Raw genomic sequence first — 15,032 nt, forward strand, 5'->3', positions numbered from 1 at the left:
CCCACACCCAGCCCCCCCCCCACTCCGGGCTCCACGCCCCCGCCGTACTGTACGTACAGTGCGCGACCGTCTCTCCGCGCACGTGCGTTTGTCGCGCACTGTACGCGCGCGAGCACGTGGCGCGTACAGTGCGCGATGTGTGCGCGGCGATGTGAGGCATGCCGTGTGTAGGACTATGAAGCGATCGCACTGTAGTACAGTAATCGCACTGTAGTACAGTAATCGCACTGTAGTACAGTAATCGCACTGTGGTACAGTAATCGCACTGCAGTACAGTAATCGCACTGTAGTAAGGTGCGAGGCTGCCACGATCGCGGGGACTCTCTCCAGCGCGGCGCGCGTGTGAGCATCCGCTCCACCGATTAAAATAACCTCCGCACACACGCACACACAGAATCACAGACTCACACGGTTTGGGGGGTGCCGTGTTTATGTTTGCAGTGCGGCGGCCACGACGGCCTCACTGAAAGTGCGAGAGGAGAGGTTTGCGGGGTGGTGCTGCCCGTACTAAAGAGAGAGAGCTGAAGGACGTGTCTGTCTCAGCGTCGCGAGAGGATGCAGGTGCATGTGCACACAGGTGTCTCCAAGGAGGTGTTCGTGAAGGAGATCGGGCCCCTGGTGAGACGCCGATGCACTCCGCCTTGGGTTTTACGGTCAGCTGGCCGGGACGAGAGAGGGCTTCGTGCCATAGAGTTGGCGTGCGTTTTGTTGCAAGGAGCGCCGCAGAATACGGCGTTATATTCTAGATTTTGAAGCTTTCGTGACTGCAAGGATTCATACTCTTAGGGTTTTTTTCGGTAAAATCACGTAGGTAAAAATAAATAATAAAAATAATAGAAATAATAATGGAAATAAATATTATTACTAAAATAAATAATCAAAATGATATAAATAATTATTATTAAAATAAATAATGGAAATAAATATTAAAATAAATAATAGAAATACATATTTAAATAAATAATAAAAATCAAAGAAATAAATCTTTTTCTAAACTAAATAATAAATGTGATAGCAATAATGGAAATAAATATGACTAAAATAAATAATAAAAATAATAGCAATAATAATAGAAATAAATATTATTTGTATTATTTGTTTTTACCTACGTGACTTTACCGAAAAAAACCTAAGAATACGGCGTTATACTCTGTGGCGCGTAGTTTCTGTTGAATGGCTACAGTGGCTTGTCTCTTGATTCTTTCATTCATGAAGGAGATGTTCGCGCCGCCGGCCTCTCGTTGATGTGTCTGTACATTGAACGGACGGGAGAAATAAAGGCACACACCAATGGAGAATATATTAACTATCATATTGGCTGATGATAGTCATGACAACCAGTTGAATTGAACTACGTGAAATTATTGAAGATAATTTAAGGAGGCTGAAAAATGCGTCGCACAATCCACCTTGGTGATAGACTCCGAAGCCCTGGTGAGACCTCAATACGGTATCCTGAGACAGCTCCCAACTTTCACGTGAGACGCCTACCTCTTGTGGACTGTCTCCTTCATTGAGACCTCCAACACCCCTGTGATACATTACAACTACTGCATTTAAATTGCACCCATAACGTAATGAACGTCTCAAGACTGCAGAGTTTTAGCCTAGGGACAGCCAGGTGGCAGCAGGTCCTGCGTGGCCCATATAAGATTAAGATGAACACAGCACCTGTTTGTGCAAGTGGGCATTAGTCTACCAGTAGGGGGGCGATGTTGCTATTCACAGTACAGAGAACTCCTCTACTTACGAAGGAGTTAGGTTCCAGAGTTCTGTTTGCAAGTCGATTTGTTCGTAACTACTCCTGTTCATTCCAGACATGTATGGCATGTACACTAAACACGGGGAATTGCTTTAAAATATGTATCAAGTCTTGTAGATGTATATGCCACCTTTTCTTCCTGTTCTGCAGATGTAGATGCCACCACCGCCATCTATTGCGCGGCGGTTGAACTTAGGCCTTTCGTTCCGAACAGGCAACTGGACATATGGATCGGTTTGTTCGTATCTCTGAAAGTTCGTAAGTCGAATGTTCGTAAGTAGAGGATTTACTGTATTTCCCAACGTCCACTATGATGCAGGCATACTGCACATATTTGATGGTTCTAGATTTGAAGCTTTCGTGACTGCAAGGATTCATATTCTTAGGTTTTTCGGTAAAGTCACGTAGGTAAAAAATTTAAATGAATAAAAGTAAAATAAAAATCACGACGTTTCGGAGGCAACACAAGCTTCCGTCTTCAGGTGGAACCGTCACAGCACGATAGCTGTATCAAGTATCAACTGCATTTATATCAAGTGATACAGCTATCGTGCTGTGACGGTTCCACCTGAAGACGTAAGCTTGTGTTGCCTCCGAAAGTATCAAGTGATACAGCTATCGTGCTGTGACGGTTCCACCTGAAGACGGAAGCTTGTGTTGCCTCCGAAACGTCGTGATTTTTATTTTACTTTTATTAATTTGAATTTTTTACCTACGTGACTTTACCGAAAAAACCTAAGAATATATTTGATGGTGTTAACGTGTTCGTCCCAGAGCAGTTGCTGGGTGTGTGCATTCTTATTAAGTGGTTATTAATATTTTTTTTGGGCAACTGCTGTACACATTGTTGAATTTTGTTTCAACAGAGTGCCCCCTTGTCTGACCCACCATGGTTTCTGGGAAATAAATATGAATAATAAACATCAGTGTTTTAACCAATTTGTACATTTTGTGAGGTATCCTAACTAGCCCCTGACTGCAAATAAATAAAAACAAATTCAACGAACGATCTGCATGCATGACGTTATTTGTTCAAGTTCGCCGGTTACTCATATAAACCACATTGTTTACGATCAATGAGTTTAGAAAGGTATTGCATATCGTTCTATGCTACTATATGGATAAAAATGTTATCGTAGTTATTTTATATTGGCAGATGCATACATGATTATTCACCAATGACTCTCATGTATGACATAATTTCACACATTTATAAATCACCTCGCGTACCCCCCAGGGGTCTGCGTACCCCCGGTTGAAAACCGCTTGCTCAAGACCAGTGGTTCTTCACCTGGGGTGCACGCACCCCCTGGGGGGTGCGAGATGCCCTTTCTGGGGGTGCGAGACATGGCACATTTTTTTTAAAGAAGGTAATTCATCGAAACAAATTAAGCACGGGCATGTAAGTGCAACTACCGTGTTTCATCAAACCGATGTATTTATTAACATGCATTTTTTTACGGTTGAGAATCTAAGGAGTGCAAGGCTGCAGTCAAGGTTAAGAACCACTGCTCTAGCCGGTGCTTGCTGGGCCCTGTTGGTGCTTTGACAGCGACGGCCGGCGGTGCTGCGAGGCTTGGATGTGGGGCCGTGCCTGTCTCGCTGGGACGCTGAGTACCTGCAGGCGGCCGGGGGCACACGGCCCGTCAGGGTCCACGCCTCCCCCTCGCCTCGCATGGACTTCATCCACAAGAACTTTGCCTACAAGTGAGGATGCTCTTGCGTGAAGAACAGGATCTCCGTTAAAAATTGTAATCAAAATCTAGATCTGAAGTTTTCGTAACTGCAATGATCTTTGGTTCTTTCGGTAAAGTCACGTAAGTATATTGCTTCCGAAACGTCGTGGTTTAATTTATTTTTTATTTCATTTTATACTTACGTGACTTTACCGAAAGAACCAAGGAGTAGTGATAATAAGTCAAAAGGAGTTCAACTAATTCTTATGTAGTATTTCGTTTGAAGCAGTGCAGTTTTTTTATGAATTGCACCTAGTTTGAGTTATTCACACTCTGAATGATGCAGCAAATTCGTTTTACTGTTTGAAAAGGTAATTTGTGTTGACCCTGGGTTCGACCCAGTACTAAGCAATGCTTGCCTCCATAAACACCCCCAAGTCTATGGTTGTGGCTTGACGTAGTCATGGTGAGGAGCATGCTATCCATAGAACCGTTGACTTTCCATTTGAAAAGCAACTCACCATGTTGAGTTTGGCAATCGATTTGATGGCATCAGCAGTTACTTCGTGAATGCGTGCATACGTTCTGTGTAACTTTAAAGGACCGTGGTTGGTTATGTGATGAACTTTGGTTATTGTGAGCGTGGATGTGTTATGGTATTTAACAAAAAACAATGTTACATTATATTGCTGAATATTCGGTATACAAGATAGCAATGCTCATTTCCTTGTTAGAATATTTAAATTATCTTAATGCAACTGTCTCTTTTAGTTTTAAGGCTGCCATTGTATCTTCAAGTTATCTCCGACACAGATACAAATGTAAAAACATAAATCGCGACAAGCTATTTTCTCCTCTGTTCCTTGATTTATATACAGAGCCCAACACTAAGGTGTGTTAAATTACACATGCTGGGCTGTTACTACCCAGCCATGAAATACAGCAAATCGTTGCCCATTGAATGAGTTAATTATATTTTTTAATTAGCTACAATGGGCAAATCCGTAATCCGCAAACTCAAAGGCAAATGGGAAAACTAGGGTTTGGTTCATTGTTCGTAATACGACAACCCCATCCTTTTGTTTTATGTTACCCTACATCAACCTTAACATTAAACAAGAAGTATATTGTATGGAAACTACGATTAATATTTCCTAATATAACGTGTACGGTAAATGTATAGAATAAGAAAAATCTTGCGGCTGAATTTCACTACCTCACTGGAGTCTGGGGACACATGACCTGGGACACGCGATTGGCTGCTTGGGAGACAAGATGGACGGCACCACGTGGGTTCTTCTGTGGCAGCATCATCATCGCGAGCAGTACAGTTACAATGTTGTACAGGAATCTCGCGATCAATGGCGAATGGTCAAGCGACAAGGGCACAATCAGCGAATTGCAGAGGTGGGACAAAGTCATTGTTATGCAAGTCCAAGTCGAGTTGCAAGTCATCAAATTCATGACTCGAGTCTGACTCGAGTCCAAGTCACATGACTCGAGTCCACATCTCATAGGTGGGACAAAGTCATTGTTATGCAAGTCCAAGTCGAGTCGCAAGTCATCAAATTCATGACTCGAGTCTGACTCGAGTCCAAGTCACATGACTCGAGTCCACACCTCTGGCGAATTGTACCTCAATAAATTGGCGCAAAACCGCAATAGCTAAGTAGACCCGCAAGAGGGAAGGGTTTGCTGTATTCACAATTTTAGTACAGAAGCTAGACATTAGCACGCATAAGCTGTGCTTATATCTGAGTGTGCTTGTATAAGAAGTTTCCCTTCCCCCCACCATTGTACTCTCAGCATGTGTTGCTTATATTCGAATTGTGCTTATATAGAGTATGATTATATCCAGTTTTGCATTTTGAGAAGTCAGGAGCACCTGTTGGTGAATGTGTGCAAAGCAGCCTGACGACTCTTATCCACCAGATTCGGGCTGGAATTGTGTTGCCGAATTTAAGTGAAGCACACTCGCTGTTGTTTAGAACCCTCCCGTTCGATGAGTTCATTCGACGCACGGCTGAAGAAAAGCACTCTAAATTCTTCTTTTGTGAGGTAAAGTAGCGTTCGCATTCACACTCGGTCTTCATCCGCGTTCTTTTTTGGCGACCTCTTCACGCCGACCTCAATGTGGAGTGTTACGTGAGCTTAAGGAAGCTTAAAAACGTGAGATATGTGCACACTGGTCAATTCACATGTGGCCAGACATTGTCTATGCTTTCTAAGTTGGTTAAATGCAGTGGTTAATAGATACTTTCAAATTATTCATATAGCATTACATTTAACACGTGTTACCAGGAGATACTCGTGTGTGTGTGTGTGTGTATTAAAATTAGTGAGTGACTTGCATGACTGAATTTTTTTACAAACACGGGCTCTGTTTCAGAATGAAAAATACTACCTGCGAGCTTTGGGCAATGACCCCAGAAAGGTAACCAACGTTGCCATCAGTGGCGTAATTGTTGCAACATTAATGTACCGTACAGCACTTTTAAAGTACCATTAATAGTTTTGTGATGCATTTCATGTTTTATATCGCTTGACACCTTTATGTAAAACTATTGGAGGAGTGTATGCCCTGCAAATTGGAATCTTTGTTAAACTTAATAAGACGGCATTTTGCAGCGTACACGTGAAGAAAAAGTCAGACCCATCCCTCTTCCCAAACAGGATGTTGCTGACATAAGAAAGCAGTTTCCTGAGTTGGCCAAGGATGTCATCCTCCCTGAATTTTATGAAGAAGAGCAGTTCTTCTCAAGTGTCTTCCGCATCAGCTCCCCGGGCATTCAGCTTTGGACACACTATGATGTATCACGCTCGGCGCATTCACACTCTTTGCATGCTTACTTTATTTTAAGACATCATCGTTTCATACAATCAATCCTCTGCAGCCTGAATGCCTTCCCCCCCCCAATTGCCATTTCTGACGGTTCTGCGCTGTAACAATCCACCTAGCACCGGCCCACAAGTTCCATCCCATCGTTGGATGTCCTCTCGGATGTGTTCCATTTCTTTGAACATTTCTGTTCATTCATTACTTGGGAGACTAAACCCCTACCGATAAATGCAAAACATAAATTACGGTCCATTTTCTATTTAGAAAAATGTATTGCCACAATGAAGTTAAAACAGCAGCCCTACTAATTTGCATGTGTATATGTTGAACTTCTTTCACCCCGTACGTAGCCAACCGTGCCAGTCGGAGGTGTTGGCTAGTGTGGCTGTGCACTGTTGGGCCAACTTGTTTTTCTTTTCCATTGCAGCGACAGACTCAAAACACTTGATTTTGGGTTATTTGCAAAAGTTGTGATTTAACAAGTTGTGTTTTCTCTTCTATTTACCATTAGTGAAACCGCACACATTGTTGTGCCCTGTGTAGAATTGTATTTATACATGTACAGGTATTGCAGTTGAGGTTATAGAACAATGCACTTTGATTACTTTAATTACCTATGCCACAACTTTGATCTACATAATCACTTCTAATAGGAAAGGTATGCTGTTTTGCAATATTAATAGCTTAGCTAAATAGTGATACTTTTATGAATCATGGTTAAAGTCCAATGCTTTCTTAATTACTAATCACATGTAACCTTTATGTAAGTACAAATATGTTAAATTACCGTGTGTCAACTGAATAAGTGAAATTTCGTGAATGTTTTTTAGTCTTTACATGAAATGGGGAGTGGTGGCACAACGGTTAGAGCACTGTGCTCTGAGCCCGGTGACCTGAGTTTAGATTCTTGTCATTGGTAACATCAGTGGCAAGTGAAATCACTGACCAGTGTGGTGAAGTATTACAATATGGTCAAATAACCCCCATCATCACAGCGTAGGAAAAGCCTTTGATCCAGCAGTATATTGACAGAGACTAAAATGAAAAGTACATAAAGCACAGTACACATTAAGATAATCGGATATGAAATATTAAGGTTATAACAAAATGTGTCGTGTGCTGTTGCTAACTCTGCCCTTGCTGTGCTCGTTCGTACAGGTTATGGATAACATGCTGATTCAGGTGGTGGGCAGGAAGAGAGTGGTGTTGTTCAGCCCCAGTGACGTGCCTTTCCTCTACCTCAATGGTACCGAAGAGTCAAGCTGGGATATACAATTATTTACGTGATCTATTGCTCTGCCGATTTATTGGTTCAAGTGCTCGACTAATCGGATAACATAAATATTATCCATAATATAGGTTTTTTTGGGGTTATGTCGCGTAAACACAGCAAGAAAATTTGAAAAAAAAAATTCTTGCTGTGGATTTGCTTGTGTTGCAGTCGAAACGTCGTGAGAATTTTATTGTTTAATATTTTTATTATTTTATTATTTCCCTTCTACGTGACTTTACCGAAAGAACCAAGAATATAAGTAAACATACCAATCCACCAATGGATAAAGGCTTCCCCCACACCATGTCTACCATGAGGCGAGGGCAGGAATGGCTCAACACTTTCCACTGACGTGTCCGGTGCTTGGAACCAAACTCAGGTCCTCGTGTTCATAAACGTAGTGCGTCAACCACTATACTACTGCTCCACACCTAATTATAAATAATATATCATTAGTATCTAAAGATGAGCCTCCATAATGTGCTTTACATAAAGTCAGTGTGACATGACTAATTCTCTTAAATGTGTGACTATCTTTGCTGTGTAGTCTTATTATGCATTTAATCGCATATTATTGTTAATTATTCTGCATCTCCTGCGTCATTTAAAGGTGATAGCGGTGACAAAACAAATGTAGCAGCGATGAATATTTAAAAAATCCCAGCCCAAGAGCCGATGAGCATTCACTGCACAATCATTTCTGTTAAGTGGCCAGTACGACGCAAGACGGCACAGCGTGTTTAGACGCAAAAGCATTTCATGCACTAATACAGAACTTGCATTATTTAACAACTCGCTAAACTGTATGAGATGTTTAATAATGCACTGGGGAGCTGCGTCTGTTGCATTCATAACTACTTCGTGAAACTGGTCTTTTGTGTATTGTCATGCCTTATAAGGTGTCCTCCTATGCATTATAAATATCGGCTACCATGAATCATAATAACTTGCAGGAATGTGTACGGTTGTAGGAGTGAATTGTGTAATCTGATATCTGTAGTTATTTAAAAGGCGGTGATTTGACATTCAGTTGCTCATTTTTTTGCATGAAGAATATTTTCCACATCACAACTGGGTAGTAATCTGCAGGGTTTATTAATTTTAAAGTGAGACAACTAATTTTTCGTCTTCTGTGTCATTCTCGGTAAGTTGATGAATCACAAGAATCGAAAAGTCACATTAAACGTTACTGAAAACATGCTGTACAGTAAATGCTGTCAGAATCAAGGAAATATGCTAGAAGCCTTAATAAGGGGGATAGCAGATTGCATTTTTGAATGTTAAAATCCACATTTAGAAACTAAATTCACAATTTGCTGAGGTTGCACATTTATCACATGAGCAACATTACAATATGTGATAAAAGTGACTTCAAACTATATATATAATTATATTGCATTAGGTTGCAAAGCCATGGCAGGCTTTGCAAAGCCAATCCGATTAATATTCAATCGTTAAGTACTTCAAACTATCTGGCAACATAGGTCACATATTATTATGAATTAAGCATTATATTACTAGATAAATTACATCCTCGAGCTAATTATTCAATTAGCACTTTGCCCAGTCTATGACAACCCATTGTCTAATTTCATAAAGTCTCCTTTTTCCATTGCATTTTAATTGTAATTAACACCTCATTCGAGCCACAAACATCGCACCGCCTGGCCTTGACATTCTTCAAAGACACTGGTGGAACCATCAACCGCATTAGAGTATCAACAGGTCGATACACATCTTCATGAATGGAAAATAAAGACAAGCCACCGATTGACTGGCAATGCAACCCAAACTACGGATTTTAAAATAAACCACCGTTGTCTGTGTTCCTTCAACGGAGGAACAGCAACAATCAGCAACCTCCCTCCTGACATCCTCTTGTGGCCTGCAGATACCGACATTGGCATTTAGGTCCTGGACATATTGCCATACGCAAGAATGTGATAGCATACAATGGTATTGTAATGGTAACGTGTTTGGGCTGTACGCGAGCAGGTGACAAGTCGGAGGTCTTGGATATCGACAGCCCGGACTTGAAAACATTTCCTGAGTTCAGCAAGGCCACCTGGCACGAGTGCGTGCTGGAGGCAGGAGATGTCCTTTTCATTCCAGGTATTCGGCAGACCGGCATGCTGAACCATGATGTGTGTCCGTATAGCATGTCTATTCATTCCCCTTGTCTGAAAAAAAAACCACGTATAGTTTTTAGTCCCTCTGAAAGCAGTTCATGTAACTTGGAACCGGATATATTTTAAATTATTAACACAAATACTGCTTGCACCTTTTACAAATAAAACCAGTCAATTTTGTTTTTGCCTTTAATCAGCCAGAAAATTCTCCATCGTGACCTTCAGCCAATCACTGCTTGTGGTTTCACACTTTGAAAACCGTGCTGTGTCCCATCTCTGGTGTGACTTTTTCACCTTTCCTCCCTGGGAAAGTAATTAAATGTTTAAAACAGAGCTATGTGGCATTCATGATTTATTTAGGGGTTGTAACTAGTTATTGCGATTGTTGGTGTGCTTTGGTTTGTATGGGATAATATTTTTCACAGAAAGTGTGTTTTGTGACGTTGCGTAGCCTGTAACGCCTGTAACTTTAATTTCCACAGTTTGTTGTTTTTGTTGTCATTTTTCGCATTAAGAAAACTCAGCAATTCAACGTGCCTGATCTCCTGAGTAATGAATAAAAATAGGTCCATAAATGTTCACTTATTGGGTAGATCACCACGGGGTGTCGTTTATTACAAGGGTGATTGTAGTATTTTAATAGTACCGAATTGATTACTGTCGACGTTGCTAGCGGCTAGTTTTCTATTACATTATGAAGCGAGCTAACATGGTTCATTTACTGAATTTTAACTTGGTTACAACTGACTGGACGATTACAGCACCGGGGTAATTGGAGGTTAACAGCCTATAGCAGTCAGATTGCAAGTGACATGCATTGCTGTTCTTTGACTAATGTATTAATTAAAACCTGAAGATAAAGTCGACCAATATTGCCCCATATAAAATGCATGCTCTGAACGCATTAGTTGGGCTAAGTGCCATTATATGTAGAGAAGTGATGAGGCACTACTTATTTTCACCTTATTGGATGATATACCGTCTAGAAGGGTGCATTGTGTGGATATATCAAGCTCAGTCCTTAGACGTAAGTGAACCCTGGCTAATGTTTGAGCTTTAAGTGCAGTTAGTATGGGGATTGGTACATTTAAAAGCCATTAATGAAAGAGTAATCATATGTTATGGTTTTTGTTCAACCACACTGAAAATATATGGTTAATAAAAGAGGAAAACCTCACTTTGTTATCATCTTGCAGAAGAACAAAGCAAATAGCTTGGATTTTAAAAAAAATGTTCTTGCTGTGGTTTTCACACCTGATGATGATTTCTTGTGTTGCAATCGAAACGTCGTGAGAATTGTATTGTTTTATTATTTTATTACTTCCCTTCTACGTGACTTTACCGAAAGAACCAAGAATATGAATACAAATAGCTTCGGTTAATTGAAACAATACCACCGATCATGAGCCATGGCCCGCGCATAATATAGTCACGTGTCAAAGCATCTCCCGGCTTAAATGAGCATGTGCAGTACCCATTTCCGTAGGTGGCCTAGAGGCAGTGAGGAAAATTCCACATTCCTATGGTCAAGGCCATTCTCTACTGGAATACCACTTATTGGCGCCCTTAAGTATAACCAACAAGCAGTAACGGGTATGGCATCTTGCCACCATTGCGCCACGGTGGTGAGATGTTAACTACCTTGCCTGGTATGCAGGAAGTTGTGGGTTTGATCCCGACCCAGACGCCTGCATATTTGGGGTTTACACTATTTCCCCGTGGTTGCGTGGATTTTTCTCCGGGTCCTCTGGTTTTTCCCGCCCCATTTAAAATCAACACGCGTTTAGAGTATTTGGCTGCTATAAATTTCCATGTGATAAGCCACTTCATTGAGCTATCATTTGTGGCCAGGTCACATCTGTAAAATATCTATATTGCTCTGAGCCTTACCTGGTCAATTTAAAACAGTTTAGTTTCATAGTTTTAGATTTTAAATTGTATGCTGAATATCGTTCAGAGACGTGGCATGCACTCTTTGGGCACACAATGTGTGCTGTCCCGTTGACGTGCTGTTTGAGTGACTCACGTGGGTCGATTGTTCTCTCTGTTGCTGGCAGCACTGTGGTTCCACAACGTGACGTCTTTGGAGTTTGGCGTGGCCGTCAATGTCTTCTGGCGGCATCTTCCGCTTGACGCTTACGACCGCACGGACACCTACGGCAACAAGGACCCAGTGGCGGCCGCGCGAGCCGTGCAGATCCTGGAACGCGCGCTGAAGACGCTGGCAGAGTTGCCTCCGGACTATCAACACTTTTACGGGCAGCGCATGATCCTGACGGTGCAAAGGAAGGTGCTCAGGAGAAATTGTTCTGAACCAGCTGCAAAATGATGGCTGTATTTAAGCAACTTAAAAAAAACATCCAATTGTAACATGACTTAAAATGTTAAAAGTGCCTCCATCCTAAAATGAGTATTAGGGCTGTGCATATATTCGTTAGTGGCTCCAAGCCAGTGGTGAAAATTGCACTTTCTCTTGGAAGGGGACAGCCTCCACAGACTGACCAATGTCCCACAAAGTAATACTCGTTTCATTCACCCTTGAAGGATATCGGGTTGAGATGACCCCCAGTGCCAGGTCGGTCATTGGGGGTTGTTTGACTAAAATGTCACCACGCTGGTCAGTTAATTAACTAAATGTTGTATATAAATGTACCATAATATAATCCACATTCTTTTACATAATACAACTGGAGTACAAAATAGTCGGCAGTGCAATAATCAACCTACTTCAGTCGTTAACTTACGATCGTACATTTTATAGCGTTGGCGACACTTTTAAGTTTGATATTAAAGTTTTCGGAGGACAGCTGCGACGCATATGAATTTGTACAGTGAAAGCATAATTAAATAGTAATTGTTTTGTCGAAAAAGATCATCTTAAGGATTCATTTCAATAGCTTACAGGCATATGGTGATACATAAGAAAACGCATGCTTCCTAATGGCTGTGGTGCACCATGTTAATGGGTCCATCTGCTGTGCCAGAGTGAACATCACGGTCAGAATTGCACACAGCTGACCACCTAGGCAACAGCCCTCATCTGTATTCAGATACTTTTGATTTTATTTACCGATGTTTTAGTATTATTCAATGTGGCAATTATTTACATAAACCTAAATTTGCCTCAGTTTCTGCAGGAGGTTGAAGACTATTGGGTTTGTTTTTTGTTTATTTTGGCCTGAAGGCTGAAACTTGCCGAATGTTATGAATCATTTTGCCTGGTTTATACAATTAGTTTTAATTCATTATTGGTGTGGAAAGATATATTTTGATAAACATGCTCAATGGTGACCTCTGCAGTTGGTGATTGGGATTGATTGACCTTTGGTGTTTTATGTACCATTAAGCATCATAGTAAATGAACTAATGTAAAAAAAACACATCAAGCAATGACGTATCTTCCTTAATAGTTGGGTGAAACGTTACTATCCAGTTGCATTGCAAAGTATGGTTCTGGTGTATAAAATACTTGAGCACGCGCGATATTCAATAAATTACTAAACGACATCGTCACGTCAATGCACTTGTTGGGAAGTGGGAAGCAGAGTCGTAGTTATTATTTTATTTAATAAGGGATAACTCTTTCACGCGATTGAGCTCTTTGAAACCTCGTCATTGTCTGGCCCCCTCTCTGTGGCGTGAATCGCTTCGAACACTTCACGTCAACGAGCGCAACCTCCTTGAGGAGCACTTCTGAGGCTGCTCTCTTGAAATCGCAATTTCCCACTGCAACATGACACCTCGCATGCCTGCAAGGAGGCCTACAAATAGGCATGCGAGGTACTCTGTTCGCGTTTCAGTAAAATCGGTCTCAAGGTGAGGAACACAAAACTGCAACACCGAGTTTATTTTCTCTCCCTTGTTCCTTTGCACACAGTATACCATCCTCTTACTAAATGTACAATGGCCTTATTTCCCATAGGGGATTAATATGATTAACTGGGATTGGACGGGACTACGAGGTTCATAATATATGTGTTCTACACTATGGGAACCTCATTTGCCAGTAAAAATATGATAATTGGTTCTTTACCCTTCTATCTGGCAACAAAACTGACACCTTTTTACAAGGAGTCATGTTTGCATAGACCGCAATACCTGCAGTCATAATACAAACAAAAGAACATAACTCTGATAATGTGCACTGTCCTTAAAGTTGATTGATCCACACCCGAGACAGCTTTCCTAGAGCCTAGTCTCATATGGGTTGGACCAGATGACGCCAAAAGGCGCCTTTTGGCGTCATCTGGTCCAACCCATGTGAGACTAGGCTCTAAGGAAAGCTGTCTCGGGTGTGGACCAATCAACTTCAAGGACAGTGCACATTATCAGAGTTATGTCTTTTGTTTGTATTATGACTGCAGGTATTGCGGTCTATGCAAACATGACTCCTTGTAAAAAGGTATCAGTTTTGTTGCCAGATAGAAGGGTAAAAAAACAATTATAATATATGTGTTTTTTTCGTGAGATTGTGTTAGTAAAATATGCGTTACAAACCCTCCTCCGCCCGACAGCTGATTCATGACGTTACGTGAACAAACGTGGGAAAGTGTGACTGCTTACACACACCCGTGTGTTGGGAGACCAAATCCACAACATTTAACAATTTGGGTTTACTAGGTAGTATACGCAGTGAGGTGTACTTGCAAATCATGATAAAAAAACCCTCTAAAACTGATTCATATTAATCACCAGCCACGAGCAATAATCCACAGTTCATACCTTTACGCAACTATTTGTGTTTACCGTGGCTGGAGATGGTAACTTCCGTTCTAACAGCAGGGGGCAGCCATACTCTGCAACAGACAATGCAGATTTTTTTTTACGTTTAGCTTTTTTGAGATAATGGTAACTGGTACTCATTAACTTGCCGTAATCATATTGCAATCATGAATTTGTGTAATAAGGACGGGGAAAGGGAGAAGGGAGGCTGAAGTGTAATACTTTCATAATTACAATGAGCTGTGGAACTAAAAAAGTCAAACTAGTTCATAGCACTGAAATTGCGTGGCCTGCTAGATGTATGTCAGGTAAACGTGGTTAAACATGTCATGTTAGAATTTGGATGAGAAATTATCATAGTATGGTAAAAAAAATCAAGTGGAAAACAGCACAGATTACGTATGTAAATCACACGTTATAGCAGTGTAAAGCATTGTGCATTCATATGTAACATGTTCACACCTACATTAATCTGCGGATTTGAAAGAATACGTGCTTGCTTTCAAAGGACACTTGCTGCAAAGGTAGCCTTTCAATTATGTCACAAAAGCGCAGCTGCACTCAAACGATAGTACAGTATTTTAAAGTAGCTTTGAAAACAATGGAAAAATAGTACATTTCAGAACTCGGT

General features: G+C 41.1%; 1 protein-coding gene and 1 long non-coding RNA gene across 4 annotated transcripts; one reads left to right on the top strand and one right to left on the bottom strand.

Moving 5' to 3' along the window:
* Window positions 1-51: 51 nt before the first annotated feature.
* Window positions 52-13,186, top strand: TYW5 (tRNA-yW synthesizing protein 5). 3 transcript variants are annotated; one of them, XM_078604560.1, is made up of 9 exons: window positions 54-342; window positions 442-618; window positions 3,315-3,469; window positions 5,427-5,496; window positions 5,828-5,872; window positions 6,112-6,249; window positions 7,436-7,523; window positions 9,546-9,662; window positions 11,737-13,186. In XM_078604560.1, exons 2-9 carry the CDS (start codon window positions 556-558, stop codon window positions 12,006-12,008), a joined length of 948 nt encoding a protein of 315 aa, XP_078460686.1. In that variant the 5' UTR covers window positions 54-342; window positions 442-555; the 3' UTR covers window positions 12,009-13,186. The 3 variants fall into 3 exon arrangements, with proteins under 3 accessions (XP_078460696.1, XP_078460686.1, XP_078460700.1); XM_078604574.1 differs by having other exon boundaries at window positions 56-618; window positions 3,239-3,469; XM_078604570.1 differs by lacking the exon at window positions 6,112-6,249 and having other exon boundaries at window positions 52-618.
* On the bottom strand, window positions 8,623-12,397 carry LOC144725109 (uncharacterized). Its single transcript, XR_013586621.1, has 2 exons — window positions 11,706-12,397; window positions 8,623-9,730 (listed from the first exon to the last, which is right to left on the bottom strand). It is a non-coding gene; the product is annotated as an uncharacterized LOC144725109 (long non-coding RNA).
* Window positions 13,187-15,032: the final 1,846 nt, after the last annotated feature.

Source organism: Lampetra planeri, chromosome 2, assembly GCF_965212315.1.
Source record: "Lampetra planeri chromosome 2, kcLamPlan1.2.h2, whole genome shotgun sequence".
Taxonomy (NCBI): Eukaryota; Metazoa; Chordata; class Hyperoartia; order Petromyzontiformes; family Petromyzontidae; genus Lampetra; species Lampetra planeri.